The following is a 21,836-nucleotide window of genomic DNA, read 5'->3' on the forward strand; positions in this document are numbered from 1 at the left end:
GCCTGTTACTCCTAAGCTACAAACCTGTACAGCATATGACTGTACTCAGTACTGGAAGCAACTGTAACACAATGCTATCTGTCTATTCTAAATATATCTAAACATTGAAAAGGTACAGTGAAAACATTGTATAAAAGATAAAAAATGGTAAACTTTATACGGTACTTATCATAGGACATTACTATACACTACTATAGACTTATAAACACAGTATGTGCTTAGGCTACACTAAATTTACCAATTTATTTTTCTGCAATAATAAATTAACTTGGCCAGTCCCAGTGGCTCACACCTGTAATCCTAGCTATTTGGGAGAGTGAAGTGGGAAGATTGCTTGAGTCCAGGAGTTGGAGGCTGCAGTGAGCTATCATCATGCCAGTGCACTCCAGCTTATTTATTTTTCATTTTTGAGACAGGGTCTCACTCTGTTGCTCAGGCTGGAGTGCAGTGGCATGATCATGGCTCACTGCTGCCTCAAACTCTTGGGCTCAAATGATTTTTCCACCTCAGCCTCCTGAATAGCTGAGACTACCTACAAGGCATGTGGAAACAAACCTGGCTATTAAAAAAATTTTTTTGGCTAGGTGTGGTAGCTCATGCCTGTAATCCTAGCACTTTGGGAGCCCAAGGTGGGCAGATCGCTTGAGGTCAGGAGTTTGAGACCAGCCTGACCAACATGGTGAAACTCCATCTCTACCAAAAATACTAAAATTAGCCAGGCGTGGTGGCAAGTAATCTCAGCTACTCAGGAGGCTGAGGAGGAGAATCGCTTGAACTTGGGAGGCAGAGGTCGCAGTGAGCCAAGATCATGCCACTGCACTCCAGCCTGGGTGACAGAGCAAGAGTCCGCCTCAAAAGAAAAAATAAATTTTTTTTTGTAGAGATGGTGTCTCACTATGTTGCCCAGGCTGGTCTCAGACTACTGGGTTCAAGCATTCCTCCTGCCTTGGCCTCCCAATGTGGTGGGATTGTAGGTGTGAGCCACTGTGTCCAACCCACACTCCAGCTAGGTGATAGAGTGACACCCTGTCTCTTAAAATAGATAAAAATAATATACAGAAGACATAAAAGCAGAGGTTAATGATTAAAAAAAGAGCTAGGTAAGTTATCCCCTCTTTTTTACGTATAAATTCAGAAACTCTTTTAATGCTGTTTACTAATGACGTTATAGCCACTGTGTCCAGCCTGTATTCCAGCTAGGTGACAGAGTGAGACCCTGTCTCTTAAAATAGATAAAAATAATATACAGAAGACATAAAAGCAGAGGTTAATGAGTTAAAAAAAGAGCTAGGTAAGTTATCCCCTTTTTTTTTTAACATATAAATTCAGAAAATCTTTTAATGCTGTTTACTAATGACATTATACTTACATGTCTTCAGAATCAGAAGGTCCTTCTTTAATGTTTTCATCTTCAATTTCATCTATTTCAAGATTGTCTTGACGAACATCTCCTACGGTGGGAACATCCATAAGGGTTCTGAACAGCTTTGAGAGATCTGGAAGTGAACATGTCCTTAACATCTAAAATAAAAATCAACAAATTTCTTATTAGGAGAAAGATAATTAAAACATAAAAATGAGAGAAAACTAGAACTAATCACAATTTTGTTACATATGTGTAAAATGTAACATACAAAAAATGTTTTTTTATATATGTAACATATATATGTAACATATATAAAAATATATATATATTTTTTTAGAGCTAGAGGATCCAAAGGTGACTTGCATAAAGCTAGAACCTAATTCTCTTGAATTTCAGCTCAGTCTTTTTTCACAGGAAACTAAACTTGCGAGTTATGTTTGGGTTTTAGCACAGGAATTCCCTGATACCACCTTTGAAAACTGGGAGAAGTGTTTATTTAGGTATAAACATGGAATGGACTTGGAAATCTGTCAGGAATCAGGCAGTGCTAGAAACTACCTGTTTTCTCCTTCTCACTCACAACCCATTTGTTCCGCTTTCATGGTGTTTCTGCTAAGTGTTCCTCTCATCTTCCCATGGTCAACTTGCCCCACACAGTCTTGCCCAAATGCTGCAGCATGTTAGTCTGAAGTTTGGCTAAGCACCACCACACATAATTGACGGCCCCTTGTATCACTCAATTGTAGGAACTGCTGATTAGCCACATACTGGTGAAATGAGGGGCCTCAAATCAGTGCAGAGAGAAGCCTATCAGTGCTTCCCTGACCATGGGACTGTGAGTGGAACCTTTCTCACTAGAACAGAAGGCAGGAAGGACAAGCACTTTGATGTCAATGCTGAGCATAATTTGTAGGAACAGTAAGAAGAAACTCAGCCAACTGAGTTGAGGAAAGAAAAAAAGCACAGCTGAGGTGTTGAAAATGTGAATCCGTACTGGATAAGGGATAATAGAAATAGCCTCTGTCCAACAACCTTTCAACAATTAGAATGTGATAGATAAACAGGGCTATGAAACAACTAACTACATACATAACTCTCACAGCTGGGTTAACCCTAAAGGAATCTGTGAGATTTGAAACATGACTACTAAGGCACTGATAAGAACTCTTCACCAGATGGGAGCCTGTGAGGAAAACACAATGTTTAGCATATTAATGAAAATTTATATACTTGGCCAATTTTATTGGTACAATCTGTTTTTGAGAATAATGAAAAAGATTTCCATTATTTGAACATAATTTAAATGTTCTCACACTCAAGGGAAAAATCGTTATGAACTACAAGTTGGTAAAAGTACACTGCTTGTTAAATCACTTAGTGATGGTACTGGAAGTATTTCTTTTGCTGAATTTCCCACTGTCTGTAGAATTCACACTTTCCTTGTTTATTATTTTAATGGTTTGGACCATGTATATTATAAACTAGCAATATGTACCAGAAATGGTTTCCTTAGGCACCTGCTAATCAATAAACAGCACATATGCATTATATACTTAAATTTGGGGTTACTACATAAAATAATGCAATATTTTTTAGGCTGAGATACATTCTGGCCCTGGTAAAATAAACTCAATTCTAGTTTACTCCTTTTGTTAACCAAAATAAATTTCAAGTGGTCATGTAATTTGACAACTTACCTCCTGGAACAGGTTTATACTAACCCACTAATCTGACAGCTATCAACTGGATAAGCCCTTCACGTTCACAGTACTCCTTGATAGACTAGTAAGTCCCCCCACCTACTCCCCCATGGCTTTGGAGGCTTTTTTCCCTATAGATTTATTTATTTTCATTTTTCCTTTTCATATTTTAAACAATACAAATGATTTTTTTTATTTCAATAGTTTTTGAGGTAAAGGTGATTTTTGGTTACATGGATACGTTCTTCAGTGGTGATTTCTGATATTGGTGCACGCAACACCCGAGCAGTGTACACTGTACCCAATGTGCAGTCTTTTATCCCTCATCTACCTCTCACCCTTCCCCCCTTGAGTCGCCAAAGTCCATTATATCACTCTTATGCCTTTGGGTCTTCACAGCTTAGCTCCCACTTATCAATGAGGACATACGCTATTTGGTTTTCTATTTCTGAGTTACTTCACTTAGAATAATGGCCTCCAGCTCCATCCAAGTTGCTGCAAAAGACATTATTTCATTCCTTTTTATGGCTGAGTAGTCTTCCAAGGTATGTATATTCCACGTTTTCTTTATTCACTCGTTGGTTGATGGGCAGTTAGGTCGTTTCCATATCTTTGCAATTGCAAATTGTGCTGCTATAAACATGCGTGTGTGTGTGTCTTTTTCATATAATGACTTCTTTTCCTTTGGGTAGATACCCAGTGGTGGGACTGCTGGATCGAATGGTAGTTCTACCTTTAGCTCTTTAAGGAAACTCCATACTGTGTTCCATAGTGGTTGTACTAATTTACATTCCCACTAGCAGTGTAAAAGTGTTCCCTTTTCACCACATCCAAGCCAACATCTATTGTTTTACTTATTGTTTTTCTTTTTTTTGAGACGGAGTCTTGCTCTGTCCCCAGGCTGGAGTGCAGTGGCGCGATCTCGACTCACTGCAAGCTCCGCCTCCCGGGTTCACGCCATTCTCCTGCCTCAGCCTCCTGAGTAGCTGGGACCACAGGCGCCCTACACCACGCCCAGCTAATTTTTTGTATTTTTAGTAGAGACGGGGTTTTACCATGTTAGCCAGGATGGTCTCGATCTCCTGACCTCATGATCTGCCCGTCTTGGCCTCCCAAAGTGCTGGGATTACAGGCGTGAGCCACCGCGCCCGGCCACTTACCTGTTTTTGGACTTCTTAATTATGGCCATTCTTGGCCGGGTGCAGTGGCTCACTCACACCTGCAATCCCAGCACTTTGGGAGGCCGAGGCAGATGGATCACTTGAGGTCAGGAGTTTGAGACTACCCTGGCTAACGTGGTGAAACTCTGTCTCTATTAAAAACACAAAAATCTGCCAGTGTGGTGGCATGCGCCTGTAATCCCAGCGACTTGGGAGGCTGAGGCAGGAGAATTGCTTAAACGTAGGAGGCGGAGGCTGTAGTGAGCTGAGATCACACCACTGCACTCCAGCCTGGGCAACAGAGCGAGACTTTGTCTCAAAAAATAAAGAAAAGAAAAGAAAAAATTACGGCCGTTCTTGCAGGTGTAAGGTGGTATCTCATTGTGGCTTTAATATGCATTTCCCTGATGATTAGTGATGTTGAGCAGTTTTTCATATGTTTGTTGTTTATATTCTTTTCAGAAATGTCTATTAATGCCCTTTGCTCACTTTTTGATGGGATTGTTTTTTTCTTATTTGTTTGAGTTCCTGGTAGATTCTGAATAGTAGACTGGTAAGTTTGAAACAGGTTATTCATCTTTGGTCAAGAGAATTTTATAAAAGAACACTTTCAGTTCTATAATTCTGATTCTACTATTTCTATGTTGTTTAAACAATATTCTATAGTTTTAATATCCACAAAAAGAACTCTTTCTGAAAATAACAGCTCATCTATAACACACTGGCTGAGATCTTCATGTACAGTATTTTTTTTTTTCAAGATTGTTACATGATAATTTACACATCTAGCATTTGGTACCATTATAAGTTCAAACAGGAGTACCAAATTTTAGGAAACCTTAAAATGTTTCCTTCAGTTTTTATTGCTGGTTAGTTCTATTTTTTTTCAAAGATGTAGAGAAACATATAACATAGTGAATGAATTCAGTATTACTTGCATTAACAGAACTTCAACTAAAAAATTCTACTCATAGTAATTCTAATACACTCTTTGAGCTCCAGTATTTTAAAATCAGGAAGTAGTAGTATTCTAGTTACACTACCAAATGTCTTATGATGGGCACATTCTTTTAGCCTCTGTTTACTGCAATTAAATGCTGCTGCTGCTCTCTAAGAATAACCACTGTGAATATCTACTTACTTCAACCGATACATCAGGCTCAAAATGGATTTAAAACATTAATTTAAAACTTAGGAACACTTCCCAAAGACAAAAATTATGGACATTATCTAATAATGGAATACTTTAACAAATCAAAAGACATCTAAGGTACATGTGCTATTTATGTGAATTATACATTCATCATTTTTTGCCACTTTGCATTTGCTTTAACAAGAAATTCTCAAGTTTTCATAAAGGAGATCAGTTTTTTGTCCCACTCCCTATCCACAGAACACATCTGGTCTCTCTCCATCCCTTATTCACTATCCTAAAGTGAAGCAACACGAGCTGACTGAAGGCAAATTTGCAAGAGGGCACTGACAATAAAGTGTGTGTCCTTCCTGTTCTCTTTCTCAGATCTGCCTGCCACAGAGTGTGTGCGTGCGTATCCTGTTTCCCTTCTGTTGCCTTGTGGTGAGCACAAATAGCTCAGGCCTACGCCTGCTTTCTAGGGACAAGATAGGTCTCGCTCTCAGTCTTCCTGCTACTGGAGCTTGATGGATATAAAGCTCTTATTGTGGGTTAAGAAAGTTTGTTCTTCAGATTCCAAGGACTAGTCACTGGAGGAAAATATTGAGAGGCATGATTTTAAGCCAAACCTAAGCCACATTTTCCAGTAGAGCTTTATCAAAAATAAAACTGATATTACTATTTTTTTTTTTTTAAGTCTCAGTGGTCATGACTGACTGACTTATTTTTTATTTTTGAGATGGTGTCTCGCTCTTGCTGCCCAGGCTGGAGTGCAATGATGCAATCTCGGCTCACTGCAGCCTCTGCCTCCTGGGTTCAAGCGACTTTCCTGCCTCAGCCTCCAGAGTAGCTGGGATTACAGGCATGTGCCGCCACACCTGGCTAATTTTGTATTTTTAGTAGAGATGGGGTTTCACCATGTTGGCCAGGCTGGTCTCAAACTCCTGACCTCAGGTGATCCACCTGCCTCGGCCTCCCACAGTGCTGAGATTACAGGCGTGAGTCACTGCGCACCGCCATGACTGACTTTTATGTCATTTTAACTGGCTGCAAATGAAGTGGAGTTAGCAGGTAATTCTCTATCTCAACCTACTTCAGATTTCATGGGATTATAAATTAATCAAATCTTGAAAATGTTACTATTTTTAAAAATTCCATTGGAAAAATATATTGATAATTTCCCTTTATAAAATCACAACAAATGCAAAGTTTTGATTTGAATCTTTACAAACCTATGTTGGCCTACAGACCATTCACTGCATTATGAAGGCATGTATCCCAGCCAGGAGTAACCTCTGAGGAATACCTTCATACCTGACTAGCAGGCTCCAGATAAGGAGGAGAAATGGGGCTCATGTACACAAACTTTCTTCACTAGCCTTGCTTCAATTTTTCCATTTATTTATGATCATGTATTTTATCATTTATATTCTCCAATTAGAATGGCTCCATGAGCAGAGGATTTTTGTCTGTTTTCCTCACTACTGTTAACTCTAGCATTTAGAGAGGTACCCGGCACACAGCAGATATTTAATAAATATTTGTTGACTAAATGAATCTGCCTTACAATAGCTTGACTCAGAGTGAGAATTTGTGGGGAACTCCACAAATTCATCCTGTATCCACTTGTGAGGACAACCAAACAGGCTTAACCAGTTTGTACTTTTAAAGAAACAGTTGTTCTTTAGAGAAGAATACAAGACTGTATCACTGGCTTTAACCTGCTTATCACCTGTCCTACCTTTGTTTCTCCTGAAGGTGGAACAGTGTTTCCCTAGACTGATTTCTACTTTTAAAAGCCTCCTTGTAAAAGGCTTTTAATCAAAACCCATCACTGATGAATTCTCCCTAACAGGACAAAGAAAAGGAAAGCTTTATGGTAGAGAATGAACTTTAAACCATGCTTCACCATTATCTTCTACTATTGGACTTCTTTGGCCTGCCTATACCTTTATCAAAACAAAGCTAGATTTGGTAAGGTACAAAGCAACCACATGTAAAAAGTCCCTAACTGATGAATACATTCTATCCACTGATAGAATTTATTGGGCATTAACCATGTATTAGATGCTGAGGATATAATGGTGACTGAAAATAGATCCAGTCTTTGCCTTATGATACTTTTAGGGAAGAAAAATATCCTGACTCTGGGAATTCTGAACATAGAAAAGTTATCACCACAAGACCAGAGAACAGTTGTGGCAACAGAAAGGAGAAAGGCTTATCCACGTTTCAGGAGCCATAGGTCTCTGCTGGAATAAGACTGAGAGGGGTGGTGGGGGGAGGGAGGGAGGAAGAGAGAGGAAGAAAGAGAGGGAAAGAGGGAGGCAAGGAGAGAGGCAAGGGAGATTGAGATTGAATGTCTCTTTGATGGAGTTCACTCAATGAACAAATATAAGGACCCAAACTTTTCAGACTGTTCTGATTTGTGGGCTATAAACTCTACCATTCTGTTCACTTAACACCATAGATGTGTGGTGTTAATTTAGTTTATGTCACTTTTTTTTTAAAGCAACTCTTTACTCCTTCAAACTATAGTTGTTAATATTTAAATATTACAGCTAATTTTTTTTTGAGACAGGGTCACGCTCTGTCATCCAGGCTGGAGCGTGACAGCATGAGCACGGCTTACTGCAGCCTTGACTTCCTGGGCTCAAGTGATGCTCCCACCTCTGCCTCCAAAGCAGCTGGGACTAGAGGTGGGTGTGTGCCACCACGCTTGGCTAATTTTAAAATGTTTTTGTAGAGGTGGGGGCTAACTATGTTGCTCAGGCTGCTCTCAGACTCCTGGGTTCAAGTGATCCTCCTGCCTCGGCCTCCCAAATACACCTAAATTTTATGCCACATTCCTCTACAACAAATTCCAAAGTTTTCCAGGCAAGTTTTCATATAAGATGGCAATGCAGGAAGTACTTCACCACAGGCAACAGTTATTTTATGAATAAATAAGTGATAAAGAGAAAGTACAAATTTAAATGACCTTTAATCAGTCTTTGTCTCTGTGTGAGAAACTAGATCAGTCACTTCATGTCACTAATACGTCCTTCAAAATCTATACTGATCCACCATGTACTTCACCTCTCTGCATTGTAATTTCCTCATCCGTAAAATGGAGACAACAGTATTAATGGCCAGGTGCAATGGCTCATGCCTGTAATCCTAGAACTTTGGGAAGCCGAGCTGGGCAGATTGCTTGAGGTCAGGAGTTCAAGACGAGCCTGGGCTACATGGTGAAACTCCGTCTCCACTAAAAATACAAAAATTAGCTGGGCATGGTGGTGGGTGCCTGTAATCCCAGCTACTTGGGAGGCTGAGGCAGAAGAATCACCTGAACCCAGAGGGCAGAGGTTGCAGTGAGCCAAGATTGTGCCACTGCACTCCAGCCCGGGTGACAGAGCGAGACTCAGTCTGAACAAAAACAGTATTTGTCACATAGGGTCATTGTGAGAAGTAATTATATGTCAAGCAGCTAGAACAGTATATAGAATACTATTCATACTATTAGCCAGCTACTATTACACTAATAATTAGTATACTTTTATTAGATGGTAGTTCATAGCTACTTCCCAAGACAAAAAATATTAATAATTATGAACAATGCAAGGCTGTTTTCTGATCTAGAATCTATTTGCTTAAATTTTAATGAGTTACAGTCATACATCCTACTAGTAACAACAGAAAGGTCAGTATAATCTGTATTACTCTGATAATATGGTCTTAAATTTGGTACTTCTTTTTTATTACCACCAAGAAGTAAACCTCATATTAGTAATCTCTTTCCAAAATTTTATTGGTTGTTATCCAATAACCCTATATAGAAAATTAACTTAATATTTATGAATGTATTTGACAAAGTGTTCATAATTATAATTCATCAGAAAGGCACAGCACTCAAAATTAGACATTCCTTTGAAGCATTATTAATATTTTTAGCGGTCAAGGAGGGTTGACATATAACATACTTTAAACACTTTCCAGGCTGCAATTAGGTCAACTGTGATCTGTGGCAGTATTTCTCAAGTGCGGAATGTGGACAACCAGCAGCAGAATTACTTACGGTGTGTGCCAAAAATGCATATTCCTGACCTCTGCTCCAGATATATTAAAACAAATACCTTTAGCTGTGAGGTGTAAGAATCTGTATTTTAGACAAACATTCTTCACGGTACCCACATTAAAATTCTAGAGTTAAGGCTGTATGGTTTAAAACAAACTGATCATTAATCAAAGGTGAATGAACAAAATGGTGAATGAACAAAAAAGTTTTCATGAAGAAGTTCTAGTTTTGATTAAAAATTGCTCTGTAACCTACTTTAACAAAAATAGCTGGCCACCTAACCAAACTAGAGTCTGAGTTATAGTCATTTTCCATTATAGGTTATCAATTGTATCACCGCCTCATTGGATTTCAAAGTTATCAACCAACAACATAGAGCACTGCATGGCATGCCTTTGCAGTGCCATCCACTGAATAATCTATTAAAAGCTATATTGCAAAATGTGACTCTTTCAAAGACAAACAGCTAATTCATTTGGTAATCTAGAATCTGTCCTTATGTAAACAAAAGCATGAGAAAACAACAATTTTAGACTATTTAATTTTGACCTTTCCCAAACTTTCAGTGATCTCCAAGTGTGATACCTCATTTTAGTAAGTCACTTTATAGCTACCTTATAAAATCATCTACTGTATTTACAGTAGAAGTAGTACTGAAGTTATCACAGGTTACAGAATTTATTGGCTGTTACAGAAAACTCCAGTAGAGAAATCCCTTACAGAGGGAAGAAGCAAGGAAAGCATTTATTCCCCTGAACAATTTATATATTTCTCTCCTCTGGGGAATATGGCATAGTTTATAATTCTCTTTTCATTTTGACTATCATTTAAACAAATCTTATACTCAATATTAATAACTATGTATAATAGTCGCTAATGGCTTGCTGATTTGTAATGCATATTCTCTAGTACAATCTATATATTTGGATGTGATCAATTCTTCTGGTCTGAAGCAGGGTATAAACAAATATGTAGTATAAAAGGAAGGGCAGTCTTCTGGAATAACTGCTTATTCCAGGCCTATCCCTGCTGATGAATGGTGGCAATCAAAGCATTACTCTGACTGCCAGTCTTACAGTGATCAACTAAGCCACTAACTACTATCTGTATGGTTGCTTAAACATGTAATTCAGTTTACTGTCATTACATCTTAGTTTCTGCAAAAAGAGCCCTTTAAAGTACATTAAAGGAATGCCTTAGTATCATGATCCAGAGCACATTCCCAGAATTCTAGGGCTCTAAACACATGGCTAAGGAACTGCTTGTGAGGTGGAGGGCGGGGTAGGGGCAAGAGGACAAGGGAGGACTTGGGCCACAAGAACAGCTCCACTTTTATGTCTTTAAGACATTGTATTCCTTTATTCAGAAAAAAGAGAAACTTTTTCTAGAAACCGGGGAAAAGATCCCACAGATTCGAAAACTAAGGACATCTGCTTAAGGACAAGAATGACCGGAATCTTACCTCCTTCACATCTGAGTTACTAAGAACTAGTTGTAATGCCTCAAACACACTGTGCTATCTCATGTTCATGACAGTTAATTTTGCTTTAAATGTTCTCATGTCTTATCCACCATGCGAACTTTTTCAGAAATCTTTCTTTGTTCTAGGACAGACTTAATCATTTCCTCTTCAGTGGTCCCACTATCCCACATTCATCTCTCCATTACAGGAATTATCATAATGCATTACAAGTGTTTTCACTTATTTGTTCCTTCTCAAACTGTGTGGTAGATAAGATTTACAACAACATCCTCAAGGTAAATACAAAAGTCTTCTAGAGAATTTCTTATACTACTCACCAAAGTAAACTGACAGCATAAAGATATATTAATGTACATCTTATTTAAGACAGATCTTTGGTGTACTGTAACAATCCTCACATTAGGTATCACAGATACATAAATGTCTAGATGTTATCAGAGGTACTCAAAGATTAAGATTAAGCACATGTGGCTGGGCATGGTGGCTCACGCCTGTAATTCCAGCACTTTTGAGAGGTCAAGGTGGGAGGATTGCTTGAGCCCAGGAGTTCCAGACCAGTCTGGGCAACATAACGAGACCTTGTCTCTACAAAAAATTTAAAAATTAGCCAGATATGGTGAAGCATGCCTGTAGTCCCAGCTATTCAGGAGGCTGAGGCAGGAAGATTGCTTGAGCCCAGGAGGTTGAGGCTGCAGTGAGCCATGATTGCACCACTGCACTCCATTCTGGGAGACACAGCAAGACCCTGTCTCTAACATTAAAAAAAGATTAAGTGCATTCATGAATATACTTTAAATAAAATCACAGTAATAAGTGAAGCTGAAACGCTAACAACTACTATATTAGAGTTTCCTGTATGTGCTATAGTAGCATGTCCTATAACTGTAATTTTCCAACCTGATGGCCAAGATGATGATGTCTGACATTACTTGGGATGGCAATTACTAGAAATGGAAATGAAGCCAAGGCCCCACTTGAAAGACTATAATGAGTCACAGTTGAAAAGAACAAAGAGAAGCTCATTTCAGGCCAGGTAACAGCAAGTGCAAACTCTACTGCAGGAAAGGGACTGGTGTATCAAGGGAAAATGTTAGAATGAGCTAGAGAAAAATGTTTTGAGGTCAGACAGAGAGGCAGTCAATGCCATATGAAACCTTGTAGACCATGGTAAAGAGTCTGAATATTAGTTAAGCAGCAGAAAGCCACTGAAGTCTTAAGCATGGCTGTGATTTGACATAATTTATAATACTAAAAAAGACTTCTGGTTTCTATTTGGACAATGGATTTCACACAGGCAGCCACAGAATTAGGAAGAGAAGTTAGGAAACAATTGGTTGATATGACTAGTAGATTGATGAAATAGATGAATAATCTGTAGGAAAGAACTAGAATAATAAAGTTGAGTATCATCAGCATATAAATTATATTTAAAGCCTTGGGGTCAGATTACTTGGGAAGCAAATGCAAATAGAGAAGGCCCAGGACATAGCCTTGAAATATCACATTTATCTTCTGGAGACTTCCAGCTCTGGCCATGAGAGAGTAATAATGGCCAGACTTAACTCCCACAGGGAACAACTAGAAAACTGGACAAAATACATGACATTGTGTTTAGATATTAAACAATAAGCAGCACAAGACTGTGATCCCTGTGAGAAGGGAAATGAATGAAGTAAACCCTACCACTAAACTGGCTTTCTGCCTGGAGAAAATATCTGGACTTTGGGTGCAGCCTTGCTAGACTGATGAGACAAAGATCAAAGTCCAGGGAGGTAGAACTAGAAAAGAGAGATTCATTAAAATAAAACAAAAAAAACTTCAAAACTTTGCAAGGTAGTTTTCTTGAGTCTTTGATGAGCACAGGCCATGAATATGCAGAATGAAACTTCACAAAGCTAGGCCAAAACAACTGGGGAGTTGTAAGCTGAACAATGCTCAGAGCTCATGCAGGTAGGAGATGATCAAACTGACTGGCAGGGAGGTGTTTCCTCAAGATCACCTGTGATGTACAGTGGAGGCCCTAGAGGGTCATGCCTTGGAAATAAGTTAACTAGCTCTAGAATGAAGACAACTTTACACTTGTCCTAGCAAAGCTTAAAAACAAAGTTTAAAAGTGTAAAATAGATCCACAAGTAACTTGACTAACTTAAACCCAACACTCTTTACAGGAAGATAATAACAAAAAAATCAGAGACCTAGGAATATAATATTCACAAGGTCCACCTTCAAATAAAGAATTATAAAACACACCCAGAAGTAGGAAAATATGATCCATAACCAGTAGAAAAATAAGTCAACAGAAAAAGATACAAAGATGATGGAACTCGCACATAAGGATATTAAGCCAGCTATTTTAATGGATTATTAAAGGATAAACACGAACATAATGTGGAGAGAAATGAAAGATACAAAAACAACTTCTAAAGATAAAACACACAATATCGAAATAAAAGTTTCACTGAGTGGGATTAATAGTATATTATTGCAGAAAAAAGATAAGTAAACGTGAATACATACTAATAGAATTTATCCACAATGAAGTACAGAGAGAAAAAAAGACTGAAAACAAAAGGAACATAATCTTAGTGACCCGTGGAATGGTATCAAAGAGTCTAACATATGTAACTGGAGTCACAGAAAAGGTAGTAGAGAGAGAGAAAAAATATTTAATTGAAATAATAGCCAAAACTTTTCCAAATTTAATGAAAAGTATAAACCTAAGGGTCCAAGAAGATCAATGAACCCCAAAGCAGGATAAACACACACACATTACAGACCCCATATACAGCATTGGTCCCATAAGATTATAATAAAGCTGAAAAATTCCTCTCACCACCTAATGGCATTGTAGTGTCATAGTTTAATGAATTACTCACGTTTGTGGTGATGCTGATATAAACAAATCTACCACACTGCTAGTCCTATAAAACCTTACTCCAAAAACCTTACTCCCCAAAACCCTTACCAAAGCATTTAATAATCAAAATGCTAGAAACCAGTGATAAAAAGGAACCTGTAAAAGAAGCCAGAGAGAAAGATACTCTATATACATGAAGATAAGAAAGCTCACATATTTCTTAGAAACAATGCAACCCAGAAGACAATATAATTCTATATCTAGTGAAAATATCCACTCAAAATGAAGGTGAAATAAAAACACTTTCATACAAACAAAATCTGAAAAAAAAAATCATCATCAACAGGGCTGTGTAAGAAGTGTTAATGGAAGTTCTTAAAGTGGAAGAAAAAGAATACCAGATAGAAACTTGAATTCTGTACAAAGGAACAAAAAATGTCAGAAATAGTAAACATGTAAATATAAAATACTTTCTCAATTTCTGACTTCTGTAAAAGATAAACGAATGTTTAAGCAAAAATAATAAAAATGTATTGTGGAATTTAGAACGTGGTAGAAAAAATACCCGACAACAATACCACAAAGGACAGGCAGGACGGGAATGGAAGTACAGTCATGCTTTGCTTAACAAAGATACATTACGAGAAAAGTGTTGTTAGGCAATTTTGTCATTGTGTGAACATCATAGAGTGTAATTACACAAACCTAGATGGTATTAGCCTACTACATATCTAGGATATGTGGTACAGCCTATTGTTCCTAGGCTACAAACCTGTATAGCATGTTACTACACTCAATATTATAGAAGATTGTAATACAATGGTAAATATTTGTCTATCTAAACACTAAGGTATAGTCAAAATACCATATAAAAGATTAAAAATGGTGCACCTGTATAGGTACTTACCATGAATGGAGCTTGTGGAACTGGAAGTTGCCCTGGGTAAGCCAGTGAGTGAGTGGTGAGTGAAATGTGAAGGCCTGGGACATTAGCGTACACTACTGTGGACTTTATAAACATTGTATACATAGACTACACTAAATGTATTTAAAAATTTTCTGTCTTCAATAAATTAACCTTATCTTACTGTAACCTTTTCACTTTATAAACTTGAAGACACAAACACACACGTTAGCCTATGCCTACAGAGGGTCAGGATCATCAATATCACTGTCTTCCACCTCCAATCTAGAAAGTCTTCAAGGGCAATAACACGAATGAAGCTGTCATCTCCTGTGATAACTATACACTATACACTGAAATACCTCCTGAAGGACCTGCCTGAGGCTGTTTTACAGTTCACTTTCTTTCAATAAGTAGAACACTCCAAAATAATGATAAAAAGTAAAGTATTAAAAATACACAAACCAGGCATGCAGTCAATTATTATTGTTGTCAAGCATTAGGTACTGTACATAATTGTATGTCCTAAACTTTTATAGGACTAGCAGTGTGGTAGGTTTGTTTATATCAGCATCACCACAAACATGTGAGTAATGCACTACACTGTGACACTACGATGTCATTAGGTGGTGAGAGGAATTTTTCGCTCTATTATAATCTTATGGGACCACTGCTGTATATGGGGTCTGTAATTCACTGATATGTCATTATGTGATGCATGACTGCCTATAGTTGTAAGGTTTTTATGACATATGTGAAGTGGTATAATATTATTTGAAGGGAGATTATGCTAAGCTAAAGATGTACCTTGAAAACAAACAGTAGAGATAAAATAAGGTGCTAAAAATACTAAATCCAAAAGAAGGAAGAATGAAAGTAAAAAGGGAACAAAAAAGTGATCAGACAAATAGAAAACAAATAGCAAAATGGTAGGTTTAAACCCAATCATATGGTTGTGATATTAATAATTACATTAAATGTAAATTGTCTAATCAATTAAAAGAGATTGTTAGACTTGTTAAAAACAAGACTTGACTAACATGCTAACTGTAAGAAATCCACTTTAAATATAAAATGTTTGGTTAAGAGCAGTAAAGAATGTATATATACCATATAAAGATTAAGCATAAGAAAGCTGGAATGGCTATAATAAAACCAGAGAAAATGTTTCAGACAAGGTGATATGACTAGTGATAAAAGGATTCATTTCATGGTGACAAAGGGGTTGATTCATTAAGAAGACATATTGATTCTTAGTTTAAATGCAACTGAGTGGAAATTTCAACACTCCTTTTCAGTAATTGATAAGTAGAAAGAAAATCAGTAAGGATACTGAACAACGTGATCAAACAAAAAGGATACTTCATAAACATAAACATATCAATTCATCCAGGAGACATAAGAATGCTAAATTTTTATTTGCCCCAAAACAGAACTTCAAAATACATAAAATAAAAACTGACATAACTGAAAGAAGAAATAGTTATCTATACAAGTTGATATGGTTTGGCTATGTCCCCACCCAAATCTCATCTGGAATTGTAATCCCCAAGAGTCAGTGAAGGGACCTGGTGGGAGGTGACTGGATCATGAGGGCAGATTTCTCCCATGCTGTTCTTGTGATGGTGAGTGAGTTCTCATGAGATCTGACAATTTAAAAGTGTGTGGCACTTCCCCCTTCGTGCCCACGCTCTCTCCCTCTCTCTGTCTCCTGCTGCCATGTAAGATATGCCTTGCTTCCCCTTCACCTTCTGCCATGATGGTTAAGTTTCCTGAAGCCTCCCCAGCCATGCGGAACTGTAAGTCAATTAAATCTATTTTCTTCATAAATTACTCAGTCTCAGGTACTTCTTGAAAGCAGTGTGAAAATCGACTCTACACAAGCGTAGTTAAGAATTTCAATCTTCTCTCACCAATTTATAGTTCAAATAGATTAAAAAATCAGTAAAGATGCAGAAGACTTGAACACTATCAACCAATTTGACTTAATAGACATTCATAGCATATTTCACAGTAGAAAAACACACATTATTTTTAAGAAATTTGTTAGAGTAGGATCCACCAGCAGTGGAGACAGAAGAGTGACTACTGAGTTCAGAGAAAAACTAGGAAAGTACAATATAAAGGGAGCCAACAGATAAAGTGAATTTAAAAGTACAGCATATATGAACTCTGTTGAAAGAAGAAAAGCTAAGAAAGGTGAAAGAGAAAATGGTGCAGAGAATTTGGCAACATACTGGTAACTAACTATCTGAACAGAGCCGCTTCAGTGGACGAGCAGGGTAAAAGCCATATTGGAATGTATTGGGAAGTGAATGTATGTGGAAACTGCAATGAGACTGCAACATAGTCAAGATGCTTGGTTGCAAAAGGGGATAGAGAAATGGGGTCGTAGGTAAAGAAGGATACTGTGCTCAAAAGAAGTTTGCTATTTTTGATGAGATTTATTAGAACATACATGTTGAGTAAATGATCCACTATAGAAAAAGTTGATGACACGGGTTAGAGTGGCAAAATTAATGAAGTCAGTTCCTTGAAGAGTGAGGAGGTGGGATCCAAAGCACAAGGGGAATTTCCTCAATCAAGAAAAAAATCCCACCAGTAATATAACTTAACATTTGCAAAAAAGAGCTTTAAACATGCTTATAAAAGGTTAAATTATCCCACCTTAGTAAACAGATTATATAAATATTTATAGAACGGGCAGGGATGGTTTTGTGTTCTTTTCCTAAATGGCTACAGACTGCTTTGATTTTCTAGTGTTTTTTCTTGCCTCTTTTCCTCATACTCCTCTACATGAAATCTGCATTGCTGCTTCTAATTTGCTGTGGTTACTTCCAGAGTAAGTTCTTCTATAGAACTCTTAAGGTCATAAAAGAAAATCAAACAATCAAATGTATTATGCAAAGAATATTAACTTTATAGATGGCAATAGGTATTAAGAAGCTCTGAGCTAAAGATGGCTATACATCTTTACTACAAAAAAAGTACATGAATTGTATGATAGTCCTTATCTATAGGACTTTCTCTCTAACTCTGAAGATCATAAATTGGTTTTGGTAGTTCACACCTTTCAAAAGACTGATATTAGATAAATGAGGAAATTTGATAATCTCTAAATTTAAGATAAGCATAAGAAAATACTCCACAAAATGAAAGTATACCCTGTTGGAAAATTAAATTGAAAATCAAAGTGACTATTTATTATTTATTTGAGACAGAGACTCACTCTGTCACCCAGGCTGGAGTGCAATATTGCAATCTTGGCTCACTGCAACCTCCACCTCCCAGGTTCAAGTGATTCTCTTGCCTCAGCCTCCCAAATAGCTGGGATTACAGGCCCACATGACCACGCCAGCTAATTTTTGTATTTTTAGTAGAGATGGGGTTTGCCATGTTGGCCAGGCTGGTCTCGAGCTCCTGAGCTCAAGTGATCCGCCCACCCCAGCTTCCCAAAGTGCTGGGATTCTAGGTATGAGCCAGCATGCCTGGCCAAAATGACATATTTAAAAAATAGTTAAGGACTAAAGAATTCAGGCAGTTCATTCTTTTACAGGCTAAAATAAAAAAAAAATGCCCAACCTCATTTGTAAAACACAGAAACATAAATGTATACAAATCAATACCATTACTCATTTGATAAATAGACAATTTTTAAGTAAATAATAATAGTGGGTGGTATTTAACACACAGAGAAATGGATGTACTTTCACATACTATTGACAGCACTATAAACTATTTGGAAATCAGGCAGTATACAATATAACCTTTTGAATTCCACTTATAGAAATTTATTTTAGGGAAATAATTGTAGATATGTACAGAGATAAGAGGTGTGATTACAACAACAAAAATTACAGCGGAAAGGCATGACAATAGAAAAAGATTTGTAAAAAGATTATGATAAGCAGCTCAATGGAATATGTGGTTATTTATGATGATATAAAGAGAATATGTGACAATGACAAAGTGCTATTTTCATCACAGTATTGTAATAATGGCATTTGCAATAATGTCATAATATATATTGAATAGAAAAGGTTATAAAGAGTATACATAAAATCTTATTTTGGTAAAAAGTTATGTATATGCAAAGGTTATATAAAGAGTAATATAACAAATGATTATTTCTTATTTTTACCTGCGTTTCAACATTTTCTGTAGAGATATTTTTTATAAGAAAAAGTTGGTTACATATATTCAAAAATAGCAAGTGAGAAAAAGAGGTCTGAAAAACTTCTACCAGAAAGTGCATATGAATATCTATTAATGTTTTTATATACAAATTAGGCAATATAGCACCTCTGATTATTTAAGATATATTGCTTAAACTTAGTGTGATACTAAAAATGGAAGTCAGGTTGGGTAGTGGGAAAGAGCAATAGTGCATGAGGGTATATAAAGGGACTTTTTGCTCAAGTAAAAGACTCTATAAAAAAAATCCTGAACAGGAAGCCAATGAAATAGTCTTTATCCTAGTTGTACTCTCAATTGCAATTTATTTGCTCAGAAGATGGAGGTTTTTGTTGGATGTGTGTTTGTGTCTGTGTTAAGAGATTAAAACTCAATATTATGGTTTATAAAAGAAAAACAATAATACATGTTATCGAATGGATAATATTTTCCATTTGAGGACCATACTTGCCTTTGGGTTGTTTGCATCAAACAGACCAGTTGAAAGTCCAATCAGCAAGGAATTCTTGTTTTTATTTTTTGGTGGTAAATGCGAGTGAGATCGAAATGCAAAGGATTCTTCTGGTGAACACTGAACTGACTGAACTTGAGGGACTAAGTTCAAGTGTTCAGAATGAACCACCTTATGGAAAAATGGTTCTGGTTGCACAGACTTATCTACATCACATTTAGAGTGCTGAGAATCATTGGTTCCAGGCTCTGTGGTAGAAAGGAGAGATTATGTGGTAAGTCTATACAGTACTTAAAGTTCTAAATGATATTGATAAGGCACAGTATGTAACACAAATTCTAGCAAAAAACCCACATATCAGGAAAATAAAATCAAAATATGTGTGTCAGTATATTACCTTCTGAATAATCTTTAATAGGATACAATGTTTTATCTTCAGAGAGTTGATTTAATTTGTTATGTACTTTCATTATATTGAAAGTTCTACAATACAGACACAAGGCTGGGCATGGTGGCTAATGCCTGTAATCCCAGCCCCTCAGGAGGCCAAGATGGGAGGATTGCTTGAGGCCAGGAGTTTGAAACCAGCCTGAGCAACTAAGTGAGACTCTCTCTCCACAAAAAATAAAATAAAATTAGCCAAGGTGGAGGATTGCTTGAGGCCAGGAGTTTGAAACCAGCCTGAGCAACTGAGACTACGTCTCCACAAAAAATAAAATTAGCTGGGTGTAGTAGCGCATGCCTATAGTCCCAGCTACTCTGGAGGATGAGGTGAGGGTTGTTTGAGCCCAGGAGTTCGAGGCTGCAGTGAGTTATAATCGCGCCACTGCACTCCAGCCTGGGCAACAGAGTGAGACCCTGTCTCTCAAGAAAAACAAACAAAATGAAAAAAAAAAAGACATAAATCCAAAGAAAGGTGAAAAAATACACTATTTAGATACATATTTAGTTCCAGTTTATCTTTGTTCCCATAGGTTAGATGAAAAAAATTATTTTTTCTTTTCTTTTTAAGAAATAGGTCTTGGTCTATTGCCCAGGCTGGAGTGCAGTCTTGGCCTCAAGCAATCCTCTCACCTCAGTCTCCTGAGTGGATGGGACAACAGGCATGCCACCATGCCTGGCTAATTTAAAAATGTTTTTGTAGAGATGGAGTAGCACTATGTTGTCCAGGCTGGTCTCAAACTTCTGGCCGCAAGTGATCCTCCCAAAGTGCTGGGATTGCAGGTGTAAGCCATTACACCCAGCCTACCTTTCTTACATTTTAACTAATACTATTTTAAAAAGAAAACAATTTATTTAATGTCCTTAGTACACTGGCTTAGCTTTGGCAAGTAATTCTTTTCATTTTTAATATTCAATAAAAATAACTGATCAAAAACTTTCACTGCCATGTTGCCATACAATCCAGGCTTATTAATGTAGTCCAGTGTGCTATGCCTATTATATTTTTTAAATGATTGAGATGACTGATAAGGAATGCTTTCTTATTTATATATTACCCAAATAAAACAGGATGATGTTAATAATCATTAACATCTTCCAGAAAGTAATTAGACTAATGCAATGATGCTTACCTATATGAATGTCACTAAGTTGGTCCACAGTACTTGAGACTCCATCTTCAGAAACTTCATTTTCCGGAATGGTGATCCTATCTGCCGACCTGCCACAGATGGGTACACCAATTAAAAACACACACACTCAGTTTACCAGAAATAAAAGTGCTCTAAAATACAGGAAATGGAACACAAGTTCACTAGCATTCTTTGATCCCTCTTCCAAGTATTTTTCTCACTTTCATATATACTTTCTCACATAAGTACAACGTATTTTTCACCCTATTCAAATCCTCACCAAATAGTAATCATTCACAGCAACCAGGCTCACCATGTTTTATAACAATGGTTCTCAAAGTACAGTCCCCAAACAACGGCATAGTAAAGAAACTGGTTAGAAATACAAATTCTCAGCCTCACCCTTGACCTGTGAATCGGAAACTTTGGGGGATAACGCCCAGCAATTAGTTGGGAAAAGTCCCGAAGTCATTCTAATACATGCTAATGTTTGAGAATCACTACTTTAAAGAATGGGAATGCCCCTTAAGAGTGGAGAATATAAAACAATTACAATATATTAATACCATGGAATATCATGCAGCTGTTAAAAAATGAAGCAGAGATCTATATAAACTGATTAGAATAGGTAAGATATACTGTTAAGTAAACAAAGTGATTCACAGACCAATTTGTATTAAATGGTGTTAGGTTTTGAAAAAATAGTTTGTAGCACAGAAAAATAGAATAAGATTCACGAAAATATTTTAACCCTCAAACGGAGGGGATTAAGATTGAGGAAAAAAAATAAAAAAGAACTCACAACTTTTATCTCTATATGCCTGGGAATTAAATTCATGCATTTTTTTTAACAAAAATTTAAAGACTGGAAGAATATATTCCAAAAGTACCAGTAATTTATCTCTGGGAGTTAGCTTATAGGTAAGTTTTTATTTTCTAAATACTTTTAAATCGGTTT

At 37.0% G+C, this 21,836-nt stretch overlaps 1 protein-coding gene across 13 annotated transcripts in view; it reads right to left on the bottom strand.

Annotated features, from left to right (window-relative positions):
- Positions 1–21,836, bottom strand: part of NEK1 (NIMA related kinase 1) — a 211,149-nt gene that overhangs the window by 11,841 nt on the left and 177,472 nt on the right. For all 13 annotated transcript variants that reach the window (XM_055385781.2, XM_031010079.3, XM_055385778.2 and 10 more), the window contains 3 exons: positions 20,879–20,967; positions 19,305–19,552; positions 1,370–1,521 (listed from right to left, as the gene is read on the bottom strand). In XM_055385781.2, the coding sequence (XP_055241756.2) occupies positions 1,370–1,521; positions 19,305–19,552; positions 20,879–20,967 (489 nt within the window). The remainder of the gene's footprint in view (positions 1–1,369; positions 1,522–19,304; positions 19,553–20,878; positions 20,968–21,836) is intronic.

This window comes from Gorilla gorilla, chromosome 3, assembly GCF_029281585.2.
Source record: "Gorilla gorilla gorilla isolate KB3781 chromosome 3, NHGRI_mGorGor1-v2.1_pri, whole genome shotgun sequence".
Lineage (NCBI taxonomy): Eukaryota > Metazoa > Chordata > Mammalia > Primates > Hominidae > Gorilla > Gorilla gorilla.